Raw genomic sequence first — 13,151 nt, 5'->3', positions numbered from 1 at the left:
TTGACTACTGCCCAATCTTCCAGCCTGGTTACTTTATAGTCTTTGTCGTTTGCTAGCTAACAAAAAGAGCTCACATTTATATCATTCTTACTACATGCCAGGCACAATTCTAAGTGTTTCACATATAGTGATGTTGATCTTCAAAGCGAAACTATGAAGTAGGTATTACCACGTTAGAGCTAAAGAAACATAAACACAGAGAGGTTAACTGTCTTCCCACAGGTCACAGAATTAGCAAATAGCAGAGCCAGCATTCAAACCCTGGTAGTCTGGCCTGAGTCCACGGTACACTGCCCTTACTGCTAAGGCACTTGCAGTGAATAAACGCGGTGTTGCGTTTTGCTTTTGACTTTGTTCACCTGATTTCCTTTGTCTGAAACATCATCCTTCTCCACCATTCCCCTCCTCCTTACAATCCTTGCTCTTCCCCTTCACTGAACTCCTTACGCTGAGCATGTCCACTTCCAGGAGACTTCCCAGGCCCCCCACCTTTACAGGTGGGTAGGGTGCCCCTTCACACTATCCCACTTGTACATACACTTTTCAGCATACTGGGCCTGTGTGTTATAATGAACCGGGGGTGTCTGGTGCTTCCACTCAATTGGGAGCTCCCTCAGCTCTCAGAATATTTAGTGTAGGCGCTCAGTAAAGATGTGTTGAATAAGTTAAACAACTAACGAATGAAAGCCCCGACAGTGCTAGAAATACCAGTTGTTCAATAAAGCTTGAACCGTGAGACAATGACAACTAAAGTTCCCAAGCTCCTGCTGGGAAATTTCTATTCAGTGTCCATGAAAATGTGCATTGTTTGAATAAGTATCTGTGTCTTCATTTAGAATTCATTTAATTAGTTGGGGCACCTGGGTGGCTCAGTCAGTTGAGCATCTGACTTTGGCTCAAGTCACGATCTCAAAGTTCGTGGGTTCAAGCCCCACATTGGGCTTTGAGCTGACAGTGCCAAACCTGCTTCAGATTCTCTCTCTCTCTCTCTGCCCCTCCCCTGCTCACACACTCTCTCAAAAATAAACATTAAAAAAAATAATTTTTTTAAATATTTATTTTTGAGAAAGAGAACACAAGCGGGGGCGGGGGGGTGGGTGCAGGACAGAGGATCCAAAGCAGGCTCCACGCTGACAGCAGAAAGCCTGATGCGGGGCTCGAACTCATGAACCATGAGACCACTGTTGAACACTTAACTAAGCCACCCAGACACCCCCCAAAATTTATTTAATTAGAGATTTCAAGGCAGAAATTTGACTCAAAGTAATGTGTAGAATACTGCAATATTTTGCATTTAAAATTTCATTAGAGATTTTGCAAACATAATACCTGTGTATTTCATTCTGTTAATAATTTAAACTGCCTTGCAAATAAATTCAACTATTGCTGTTATCCATGAGCAGAACCAAACAATATCTTAAACATTTCTAAGAAATAGGGCAGCTGGTGGGCCACCTGTGTGGCTCAGTCAGTTAAGCCTCTGACTCTTGGTTTTGGCTCAGGTCATGATCTCACAGTTCATGAGTTCAAGCCCCACATCCCGGTCTGTGCTGACAGTGTGGAGCCTGCTTGGGATTCTCTATTTCTCTCTCTCTGCCCCTCTCCTGCTCGCTCTCTTTCTCTCTCTCTCAAAATAAATAAATACACTTATTTAAAAAAAAGAAATAGGGCAGCTGCTATCTTAATAAATGGCAAGTTAAAAAAAATGTTATCTTCCCAGAATTCATAAATAAAGCATATTTGATTCACACTTTAAACTGAAAAAGAAATCACCCCAGTGATAGACTGATGGCATTTCATTCATATGATATAAAACAAAAACGACCCCCCGACACAGAAATGAAACATACTACAAAATCAGTAACTCCTAAAAATATTACAAATAAACAAAGCTAGCTATTTTCATCCACATTTTCTTTCTAGGGCCTTTAGGTTATAGCAGAAGACACTTTTGAAAAGGCAACCTCTTTCCTAGTGATTACTCTTGACATAAGAGGGCTTCTGGTTTACCAGGCTAGTCACATTCAGATGTAAAATATCCTTTTCCCCTTCACAACAGAAAAAAGGCCACAGTCATCAGCCTCTGCTCAGCTGTGTGTACGAAGAGCCCTCCCTTGCCTCAGCACTTGAGTAATGACGAATGTATTCCATACAGCTGGTGATGAAGACAAATCAAAGAAACTGCCTGCATCAGCTCCAAATATTTTTAAAAGCAATGCAAATTGAGGTGGAGAGAGAGTGGGAGAAAAACCATCTTCTGACAATTTTATTTTGGGATAATTTAGCTAAAAGTCTCATAGATGTATCTGTTTGATGTTTCCTTCAGCTTTTAAGAAAAAACACCCAGAATTTTTATTGTTTCCATGTAACATCTGATATTAAATGTCACCAATTCTCAATAGCTATTCTTAGGTAATAATGATAAATACAGATAATATATTGCATTTGTATAGTGCTTTTCTGTTTAAAATCATTCTGACACACATTGCCAATTTAGGATTATTTTGTTTTCACAGTATCAAATATTCTGATCTACTCGATCTACAGATAAGCTTATAATTTTATGTGTATTTAGGCAAAACTTTATTAACAGAGGAATAATATTTACACTTATTTTAAAAATTATTTTAAGTTTATTTATTTTAAGAAAGCGAGAGAGAAAGGGCAAGTTGGGGAGGGACAGAGAAAGAGGGAGAGAGAGAATCCCAAGCAGAATCCACGCTGTCAGCACAGAGCCCGATGTGGGGCTCAAACCCAGAACTGGAAATCAGACACCTCGGTTTGACTACATCATACCCTAAACCAAGACCTCTATGTTGAGTCTTACTTTGTCTTTCCTTCCAATCAAATTACCACTATTACCTATTAGGAATCTAGTCAATTCCATTCAGGTACTCCATTCAGAAAAAAGGCAGATTCAGAGTTTAGGACAAAGCTGTTTTGATTAAGCCACTTCAAGTCTCTCTCTCTCTTGGCTTTCCCTTCTCTTTTTCCCAAAGCCCCTTCTCTGGCATTTTCATCTTTTTTTTTTTTTTTTAAGTTTATTTATTTGAGAGAGACAGAGACAGTGCTAGTCAGGGAGGGGCAGGAAGACAGAGAGAAAATCCCAAGCAAGCTCCAAGCTACCAAGTGGGGGATCATGACCTGAGCTGAGATCAAGAGTTGGACACTTAACCAATTGAGCCACCCAGGCATCCTTATTTACACTTATAATGTAAATTTACATTGGCTTGAAATGTCAAAGTTTTTTGTTTTGCTGTTTTGGGCTTTTAAAGAAGATAGAGACATGGGGTGTCTGGGTGGCTCAGTCAGTTAAGTGTCCAACTCTTGGTTTTGTCTCAGGTCATGATCACACGGTTTTGTGGGTTTGAGCCCTGCATCAGACTCTGCACAGGCAGCTTGGAGCTTGCTTGGGATTTTCACTCTCTCTTCCTGCCCCTTCCTGACTAGCACTGTCTCTGTCTCTCTCAAATAAATAAACTTAAAAAAAAAAAAAAAAGGATGAAAATGCCAGAGAAGGGGCTTTGGGAAAAAGAGAAGGGAAAGCCAAGAGAGAGAGAGACTTGAAGTGGCTTAATCAAAACAGCTTTGTCCTAAACTCTGAATCTGCCTTTTTTCTGAATGGAGTACCTGAATGGAATTGACTAGATTCCTAATAGGTAATAGTGGTAATTTGATTGGAAGGAAAGACAAAGTAAGACTCAACATAGAGGTCTTGGTTTAGGGTATGATGTAGTCAAACCGAGGTGTCTGATTTCCAGCAATGTCCTTGTAGTTGCTTTAGGACTTTCCCTGAACAAATGGGTAGCTTTCAGATTAACAGCTGGGCAAAGCTCAGTAAATTCAATATGCTCTATTTGAGTAACCAAGTTATCAGGAGTTCATTGTTGTTGTTTTTAAATCTCCTGGAGTAACACATCCAAGACTTGACTTTACTGGAGCAAATGGGATTGGTGTCCAGGGGCCAGTGCCAGGCCTCTCCTAGGCTGTCCCACTCACTGAAGATTAGAGGACATGTACAAGAACCACCAGGCATTTCTCTTTTGCAAAAGAACTCTTATCAAGAGTAAATAATGGGATAATGCTCTGAAATATGTACAAAAAGTATCATTCTTAAAATATGACAGAATGCATCTACTGTCCTAAATTGAAAGCATATCACTGCTATTTGCTATTTAGCCCATCCTCCCCCCAACCCTTCCAGCAACCCTCATTTCTCTGTATTTAAGAGTCTGTGCTAATTGCTCTTTGAAACAATTACCAAATGGTTCAGGAGGCTGTAGGTTTATTTTTATTTTATGTAGGAATAGTTGACTGTTCCACATGTAAGAAGTAAAGTTCCAGGAGAATAAAGAACATGGACAATTACTGGGGTTGGTGTGGGGTGAAGAGACAGAATAGCTTTTAAATCTTTCTCTCCAGGGGCGCCTGGGTGGCACAGTCGGTTAAGCGTCTGACTTCAGCCAGGTCACGATCTCGCGGTCGGGAGTTCGAGCCCCGCGGCAGGCTCTGGGCTGATGGCTCAGAGCCTGGAGCCTGTTTCCGATTCTGTGTCTCCCTCTCTCTCTGCCCCTCCCCCGTTCATGCTCTGTCTCTCTCTGTCCCAAAAATAAATAAACGTTGAAAAAAAAAATTAAAAAAAATAAAAAAAAAATCTTTCTCTCTAAAAAGTTAAATATCAACCCCTACCCCAACAGATCATGAATTTTATTAGGATGATGATCCAAAATGTTAAGGTGAGGTGTTCTAACATTGTTAGCTAACTTTTTAACACCCTCTTGAATGTTTCTATAAAGTGTGAAATTTGAAAGATGAAAATCAGTGTATATTATCAGATAATTATCATTCCTATATACCAAGAACAAGCAGTAGAGGTTAGCTCTAAGTTCAAAAACAAGGTGTGCCTTAGGTTTAAATGAGATGATCTACACAAAACACTTAGAATGAGTGCCTGGCACACAATAAATGGTCAGTAAATGTTAACTATCATCATCATCATCATCATCATCATCATCATCATCATCGCCAGAATCAGGAAATTATCTTTTTACAGGTCTGGGACAATGGCCTGTCCCCAAATTTCTTCATTACTATCACTTTTTTTTTTTTTAATTAAATCCAAGTTAGTTAACATATAGTGTAATAATGATTTCAGAAGTAGAATTTAGTGATTCATCACTTACTTAAAACACCCAATGCTCATCCCAACATGTGCCCTACTCAATGCCCATCACCTATTTAGCCCATCCTCCCCCACACCCCTCCAGCAACCCTCAGTTCTCTGTATTTAAGAGTCTGTTATGGTTTGTCGCCCTCTCTTTTTTAAATCTTATTTTCCCTTCCCTTCCTTTATGTTCATCTGTTGTGCTTCCGAAATTCCATGTATTAGTGAAATCATGATATTCATCTTTCCCTGACTTATTTCACTTAGCATAATACACTCTAGCTCCATCCACATCGTTGCAAATGGCAAGATTTCATTCGTTTTGATCGCCAAGTAATATTCCATTATTTTACTATCACTCTTAAACCTAGAATTCCACTATCACATATTCTTCACCTCCTTTAAAATTTTAAAGATTTTGAAAAAAAAATATTAAAAAAAAAAAAAGGGATGGAACCTAGGTGGCTCAGTTGGTTAAGCATCTGGCTTTGGCTTAGGTCATGATCTTGTTGGTTCACGAGTTTGAGCCCCACATTGGGCTCTGTGCTCACAGCTCAGAGCCTGGAGCCTGTTCCATATTCTGTGTCTCCCTCTCTCTCTGCCCCTCCCCCACTCACACTCTGTGTCTCTCTCTCAAAAATAAATAAACATTAAAAAATATATTAAGGATTTTGTATCATCCAAAGTCCTGATTGAAAATGCAGCTAGCTCTCAAAGAGGTATGATCTCAAAGCACTTTAGTTAATACTTCATCAGTAAAAGGGATTTTATTAATAAATGCATGGAGGACATTAGTGCTGGCACATGGATCTCCACATTGAGTGAATGGGAATGAAGGAAGAAAAGGAAACATTTACAGAATATTCTCTGGGGCTATGTAAAAGGCCTTCTGTGTATTTTGCCTTTCTTTATCTTCACAACAGCTCTGCTAGATTATTGCAGATGATCGTGCAGGATCCTGCAGCAAGTAAGTGATTAAGCCAGAATTCACTGCCCATGTTACTTTATGCAGATTTGACTAAGGCTTCAGACTTACATCTTACTGTGAGCCAATCATATCAAGCACTCCACTAAACGAGTCCACATACATATGCTTAAATTGCACTGGGTTGTTTACCACCTAATTAAGTTGTCTCCAGATGGAAGAACAGATAAAAGTTTAACATGAAAACGACTTATGTTTATTCATGTAGGCAAATCCAAGGGGAGGAAAATCTTCGTGAAGGGAATATCTCAGAAAAAGACATCTATAGCCTTTTTGCTCTGGAAAAATGATGAGGTAAATGGGGTCTTGCCATCCCCCATTCTTTTCTTCAATGCCTAATACTTCCTAGTGTGCTGGCATTCTCAATGTATTTATTTATAAACTCTCTTTCACTGATAAAATGTTAACTGAAGTGTATCAGGGTCAGACCTCTTTCAGAACCAGGTACATTTTTAATCAGGACTTTGGATAACACAAAGTCTTTAAAACTGCGAGGAGGTGCAGAATATGTAATGGTGAAATCCTAGGTGTTAAGAGTGATAATAAGGGAGAAATCTGGGGACAGGGCATTGTCCCAGACCTTTAAAAACATACCATATATCCTGCCTTTCCGTCAGCTCAGAGAATATGATGATTTTTCATCAATTTTTTTTATGGTTTGTGAACTGTCTCAAAATCATAGCTCTGTGTTATCAAAAATCCAGTTTTCTTTTACCACCATATGTAGCATTGGTTAAAAAGATATTTATTTTTGTAAATTTTTAAAAATGTTTTTATTTTTTTTTGAGAGAGAGAAAGAGACTGAGCATGAGTGGGGGAGGGGCAGAGAGAGAGAGAAGAGAGAGGGAGACACAGAATCCAAAGCAAGCTCCAGGCTCTGAGCTGTCAGCAGGCTCTAACTTATGAACCACGAGATCATGACCTGAACCAAAGTCAGACACCCAACCGACTGAGCCACCCAGGCACCCCCACAGGAAGATATTCATTAAAAAAAAAAAAGTTTATTTATTTATTTTTGAGAGAGAGAAAGAAGAGGACAGAGAGAGAGAGAGAGAGAGAGAGAGAGAATCTGAAGCCGACTCCACACTGTCAACGCAGAGCCTGATACAGGGCTAAAACCTACAAACTGTGAGATCAGGACCTGAGCTGAAACCAAGAGTCAGATGCTTAAGCGACTGAGCCACCCAGGCACCCCAAGATATCCATTTTTTAAAAGTTTAATCATATGTTGTTTTCATCTGTACTCAGGTTCAAAAGAGAACAGAACATTTTCTCCTAGGTAACTAACAACTATGTATTTTTGGTTATAGGTTTTTTCCTAATGTGAAATATTCAGGTCTTTCATTTGTCCTGCATTCATATGAGCCTTTTGCTACGTGCTGGGAAATAGTTCATTTCAATTTCCATGAGCCCTCTCCTCTCTCTCCACCTTCCTCTTACCCCAGGCTTCACCCGAAGCTTCCAGATAAACAGGCACTCTATGCCTTTGGTTTCTTTCAAATCTCCTTTTCCTACCCAATGTTGTATTTTGCTGGCAGCAAATACTATAAAAACTCTTTTGTAGCTAGTTCAGAAATCTGAAACACTAAACCATACTTCTTTTAGTTCTCAAAAAAAAAAAAAAAAAAAAAGGCTAGCACCATGCACGTTCCTTTAGAATACAAGGAAAACCATAGGGAAGGATAACTGGGTAAGTGGGCATAGAGTAAGGTCCATGAAAAGTCATAACAAGACAATGACACTGTGATAAGACAAGTCCTTAATGCACAAGAAAAACTTGGTTGGCAAATTTACCAGAATTCTGGAAATCCATGAAGCAGCAGCATAAGTGGTTTGCCTCTTTCACCAGTAGCAACATAATGAAATCTTAACCCCGAATCCTGCAGTAGAAAATAGAGGGCATGGAATTTTAGTGATACCTTGTGTTGATTGTCAAAGTAAGTGCATTTAGTATTTCCATTTCATTAAAGAAAAAACTTGCATTATTTTTAATATCAAGAAGTAAAATAAATATTATTGAATTTCAAAAAGGAAAAAAGTCCCATGATTTATTAATAGGGCAAATTAGATTTACTTTTCTAAACATTGCTCTTTGTAGTACCTTCCCTCTTCCCATCTTGTTCTCCTTACAAGGTCAATTTGTATGTTATAAGCTTCTGGAACAGTGTCACAATTTGTGACTTTCATCTTACTGATGTGTCACATTCCATCTCATTCAAATTCTGCAGGACATGTAAATAATTCTGATCTGAATTTATATTCCTGCCGTGTTTACCTCCTAGTCATGTACTTTTCTCAGCTTGCCCGTCAAGAGCTGTGCCATCAGTTATATAATTCACACCTCCTTTCCTTATTTTTAGTTCTCTCCTTCCCACATTATTATTTTAAGTTGAGAGTTGTATGTACCGTTCCCCTTGCCTCCTGCTCCTCATGTCATGTCAATGTATTTCTAACAGCAGGATGCTCTGAGTGCTCAAGACTTTTCTCTGCATGCGGGAGACAAGACTGCCCAAGGAAAATGAAAAGCATAGGGGTGAGACAGGAATACAGCAAATATAAGGCAAGCTGAAAAGAGGAAAATGGAGAAAAAAGCAAGAAAAGAAAACAAAAACTCAGAAAGAAGTGAAGAAAGAAACCAAGAACCAAAAGCTGAGCCCAGAGACTAGGTGTTATATCAGGTAACCCAAGCAAAGGGGTTTTCAGATGTGAAGAAATCTTGAAAGGTCAATTAATTCAACCCCATCATTTTGACAGGTTAGGAAACCGAAGTTCAAAGATGTGAACATGGGTCATAAAGGTGGTTGGGAGCAGGGCTGTGAGCAGAACCCCATTTTCTTCTACCTTGCAGGACAATGTTCTTTTCCACTCCATGGTTCTGTCTCTGGGGCAACTCTTTAGGGTGGCCAGAGTCAGGGGAAAAGCATTATGAGGAATTCCAGATGATTCTTTCTCACTGCTTTTCTTCCTCAGATAACAAACCTGACTTTACCCTCAATTGCAAAATGCCTTTCTAGAAGTTCAGTAACTTCTGTTATTGGTGATGAATCTTGGCCACTTGATTGGATTTAGTGAACAAATACTTTATTGCACTTACCATGTACTAGGCGCTGTTCTAAGTTTTTGTTTATTTGTTGTCTTTTAAAGTTTTTCCCCCCATATATTAATTCCTTTTATTCTCATATCAACCCCAGGCTGAATAAGGGTAAGAAAAATGTGCCCGTGGTCTTTTGAACTCTAGCTGCTGGACACTCTAGCTCCTATTAGGAATCCTCCACTTGGTGACATAAATATCCCCTCATGTGAAGCTAGTTTTGAAAGTCTTGTGAGTCAGACTGCAGGGTGCATCATGAAAAGCTGTATCTCTTCACCACCTGGAGCCTCAGGAAATGGAATATCCATGGGCTGCCAGGAGGCTTGGGACAAGCATGAACAGTTCCAGTCTGAATGCATGGTTGACATTTGCTTTTTATTCCACTCCTTTGGTCTCTGACTTCATAAGTCTGCTTTCTTGCCCACAAACATATACCATTTGTTTATTGTTTCACACTGGTTAGGTCATCTGCGGACGCTCCATTCCGCTACTCTGAATAAAAGTCCTATTTCCAATGACTTACTCTATTTACTCTTTCAATCTCTAAAATTTGGACAAGGACAGGCTCATGAGACAGTAGGGCGCCTAGGAACAATCCCCTACAGCTGATCTGAGTTCTAAAGGGCAAAAAGGTGACACGAGACAGCTTTCCCTTACAGGGAGCAGAATTATTCTGGGTTGCTGTGGTGGAGCAGGAGGGGACAGTAATATATATAGGACCCTGATGAGAGACCCTCCACATAACCTATTCTCAGTTCCTCTCTCTCTCTCTCCCTCTCACTCCCTCCCCCCCCCCCACCTCACACACACTCACTCACTCACACACACACACACACGCGCGCGCGCGCGCGCCCGACCCCAGTCCCGCCACACCTCGCCCCGCTTGCTTCCCCTTGGTATCTTCCCTGTCTCCGCCGCGCGCTCTGGCGAGACCCAGGAACCCTAAGGGACGCTGGGCGTCATGGAAGGAGCAGCCCCGCGCGCTCTGCTCTCGCGGCGGTCACGTTCCCTCCCGATACCGCCGGGCCGCGCCGGCCTTCACCTTGATCCGCACGTAGCAGTGGGTACCCAAAGAGGGGTCGTTCAAACACGCGGGAGGGTGTTCCCGGGCGACCCTCCGGAAGGTCTGAGCGGGTCCCTTGCCGATGCTCCACAAAAGTTTGAGCAGGTAGATGGAGGCGCAGAGCCCGCAGTAGCAGTAGACCAGGGACCAGAAGAGCAGGGACCGGATCGTGACCGTCAGGCGGAGCAGGCAGTCCCGCAGCTTCGCCATCGGGTGGGGCCGGCGGCGGGGCCCGCTGCCCTTCCGAGGCGCAGGAGCGGCGGCGCTCACTCGGGCTGCGGAGCGAGACAGCCGGCGCGGCGGCGCGCCTCCCTGCGGGGCCCCGTGGTGGCTGCGCTCGGCCGGCGTCCCGTGGCCCGGCCGCGGGCTTCCGCGCTCACTGTGCGCGCTCGGGGCCGCTGCGCCCTGCCCGGGAGCACCGCGGAGCAGACCCCCTGCCCTGCGGGTTCCGCCCGGGACTGGACGAGGGCAGAGCCCGGCCTTCCTCCGCAGAGTGAGACCCCGGTTCGAAATTGCCAAACTGTGGGGAACATGAAGGTGAGACTTTCCCAAATCTCCGCTCTTACTTTGACCCGTGTTCAAGTCCTCTCATTGCCTGCTTAACTGCTGGAATTTCGTTAGGCCTTTTTCTGGAGCAGAGAATTCTGGGGGCGCGCGGCCAAGAGAGGCAGTGAACGATTTTCATACTATATGACAGACGTTATTACTTTATTCATTCCTAACACTCTTCTGAAGGTGTTGATATTCTCCAACAAAGTTGAGAGTGGTTATCAGCCCAGCTAGGCCTCGCCGGCTCCAACGGCACGCCTCTGGAAACCCCTGGTCTGTTTTCCATCCCTGTAAGTTTTCCTTTGCAAGACTATTATATAAATGCAATCATGAAATGTGTAACTTTTTGTCTTTGGCTCCTTTTACCCAACATAATGCATCTGAGATGCAACTACGCGGCCCCATATATTGTTTCTTTTTTATTGCTTGCTAGTGTTTCATTGAATGGATGTGCCATATTGTTTATCCATTACCCAGTTAAAGGACATTTGAATTGTTTCCAGTTTTGTGGTTAGGAATAAAGCCACTGTAAACACTCGTGTGAAGTTTTTTGGGTGAACTTAAGTTTTTCTTTCACGTGGGTGAGTACTTAGAAGTGGGACTTCTGGGTCAGGTAAAACGTGCATTTAACTTCATGAGAAACTGCCAAACTGGCTTCCAAACTGTACAACTTTGAATTCATACCAGCTACAGGTGGGAGTTATGGTTTGGTTATATTCTTGCAAGGAATTAGTATTGTCAAAAAAAAAATATTTTCAATTGTTGTAATTCCAGGAAGTGTGTAGCATCTCATTGAAATTTTATTTTACATTTCCCTAGTGACTAATAATGTGTGGGGATCTTTATGTACTTGTGTGCCACTCGAATATATTCTTCTTTGACAACGTGTCTGTTAAAATCTTTTACTCGTTTTTAAAAGATTGTGTTGTTTGTTCTCTTACTATCGAGTTCACGATTTATCTATATACTTTGGATACAAATCCTTTATCACACATCATGCGATTTGCAAATATTTTCCCAGACTGTCTATGACTTTTCAGTCTTATAACGGAGACTTTTGAAGAGCACAATTTAATTTGTATTTTAAATTTCTATTTATGTATTTATTTTTTAAAGTAGGATCCACACCCAATGTGGGGTTCAAACTCATGACCCTGATATCAAGAGTGGTACACTCTGCTGAGTCAGCCAGGTGCCGCCCAAAATTTCTTAATTTTGATGCCATCCAATTTATCACTTTTTGTCTTTTATAGATGGTACTTTTGGTCTTGTATGTAAGAAATCTTTGCATAACTCATGGTTAACAGGATTTCTTTCTCCTATGTTTTCTTCTAGAAGTTTTATGGCTTTATATTTCATATTTAGGTCTATGAATAATTTTTTTCCAAAACTTTTTACTGTTTATGTAAACATTTTTAATTGCACTATAGTTAACATATGGTGTTCTATTAGTTTCAGGTGAATTCACCTGACAAATGCACTAATTCACCTGAAACTAATAGTGATTCAACCACTCTCTACATTACTCAGGGCTCACCATGATAAGTGTTCTCTTAATCCTCTTCACCTGTTTCACCCATTCCACCCCCCCCCCCACCTCTTCTCTGCTAATCATCAGTTTGCTTTCTATAATTAAGAGTCTGGTTTTTTTATATATTTCCTTTTTTATTCATTTGTTTTGTTTCTTACATTCCACATGAGTGAATTCATATGTTATGAATTCAAAAAAAATTTGAATTTGTCTTTCTCTGATTGACTTATTTTGCTTGACATTATACCCTCTAGATCCATCCATATTGTTGCAAATGGCAAGATGTCATTATTTCTTATGGCTGAGTAATATTCCTGTGTGTGTGTGTGTGTGTGTGTGTGTGTGTGTGAGAGAGAGAGAGAGAGAGAGAGAGAGAGAGAGAGAGAGAGAGGTCTGTTTTATCCATTCATCTATGGATGGATACTTTGGCTGTTTCCATAATTTGGCTGTTATAAATAATGTAATAATGCAGGGGTGCCTATATCTTTTTGAATTGGTGTTATTGTACTCTTTGGGTAAATACCCATTAGTGGAATTACTGGATCATATGGTAATTCTGTTTTTAATTTTTTTTTTTTGAGGAAACAGGTTTATGATCCATTTTGAGTTAATTTTTGTATAGGGTACAAAGTATGGATTGACATTTATGTGTTGCATGTGGATGTATAATTGTTTTGGTACGATTTTTTGAAAAGAGTGTTCTTCCTCTACTGAATTGCCTTTGTGCCTTTGTTGAAAATCACTTGATGTGCAGGACTATTTCTAAGC

At 40.9% G+C, this 13,151-nt stretch overlaps 1 protein-coding gene across 1 annotated transcript in view; it reads right to left on the bottom strand.

Moving 5' to 3' along the window:
* Window positions 1-10,617, bottom strand: part of EPHX4 (epoxide hydrolase 4) — a 44,009-nt gene extending 33,392 nt beyond the window's left edge. Inside the window, exons 1-2 of the mRNA XM_019839090.3 lie at window positions 10,283-10,617; window positions 7,944-8,029 (exon numbers count right to left, since the gene is read on the bottom strand). Coding sequence (XP_019694649.2) covers window positions 7,944-8,029; window positions 10,283-10,513 — 317 coding nt within the window. The 5' untranslated portion in view covers window positions 10,514-10,617. The remainder of the gene's footprint in view (window positions 1-7,943; window positions 8,030-10,282) is intronic.
* Window positions 10,618-13,151: the final 2,534 nt, after the last annotated feature.

This window comes from Felis catus, chromosome C1 (genome assembly GCF_018350175.1).
Source record: "Felis catus isolate Fca126 chromosome C1, F.catus_Fca126_mat1.0, whole genome shotgun sequence".
Classification (NCBI taxonomy): domain Eukaryota; kingdom Metazoa; phylum Chordata; class Mammalia; order Carnivora; family Felidae; genus Felis; species Felis catus.
This window is presented reverse-complemented; position numbering and strand designations above follow the sequence as displayed.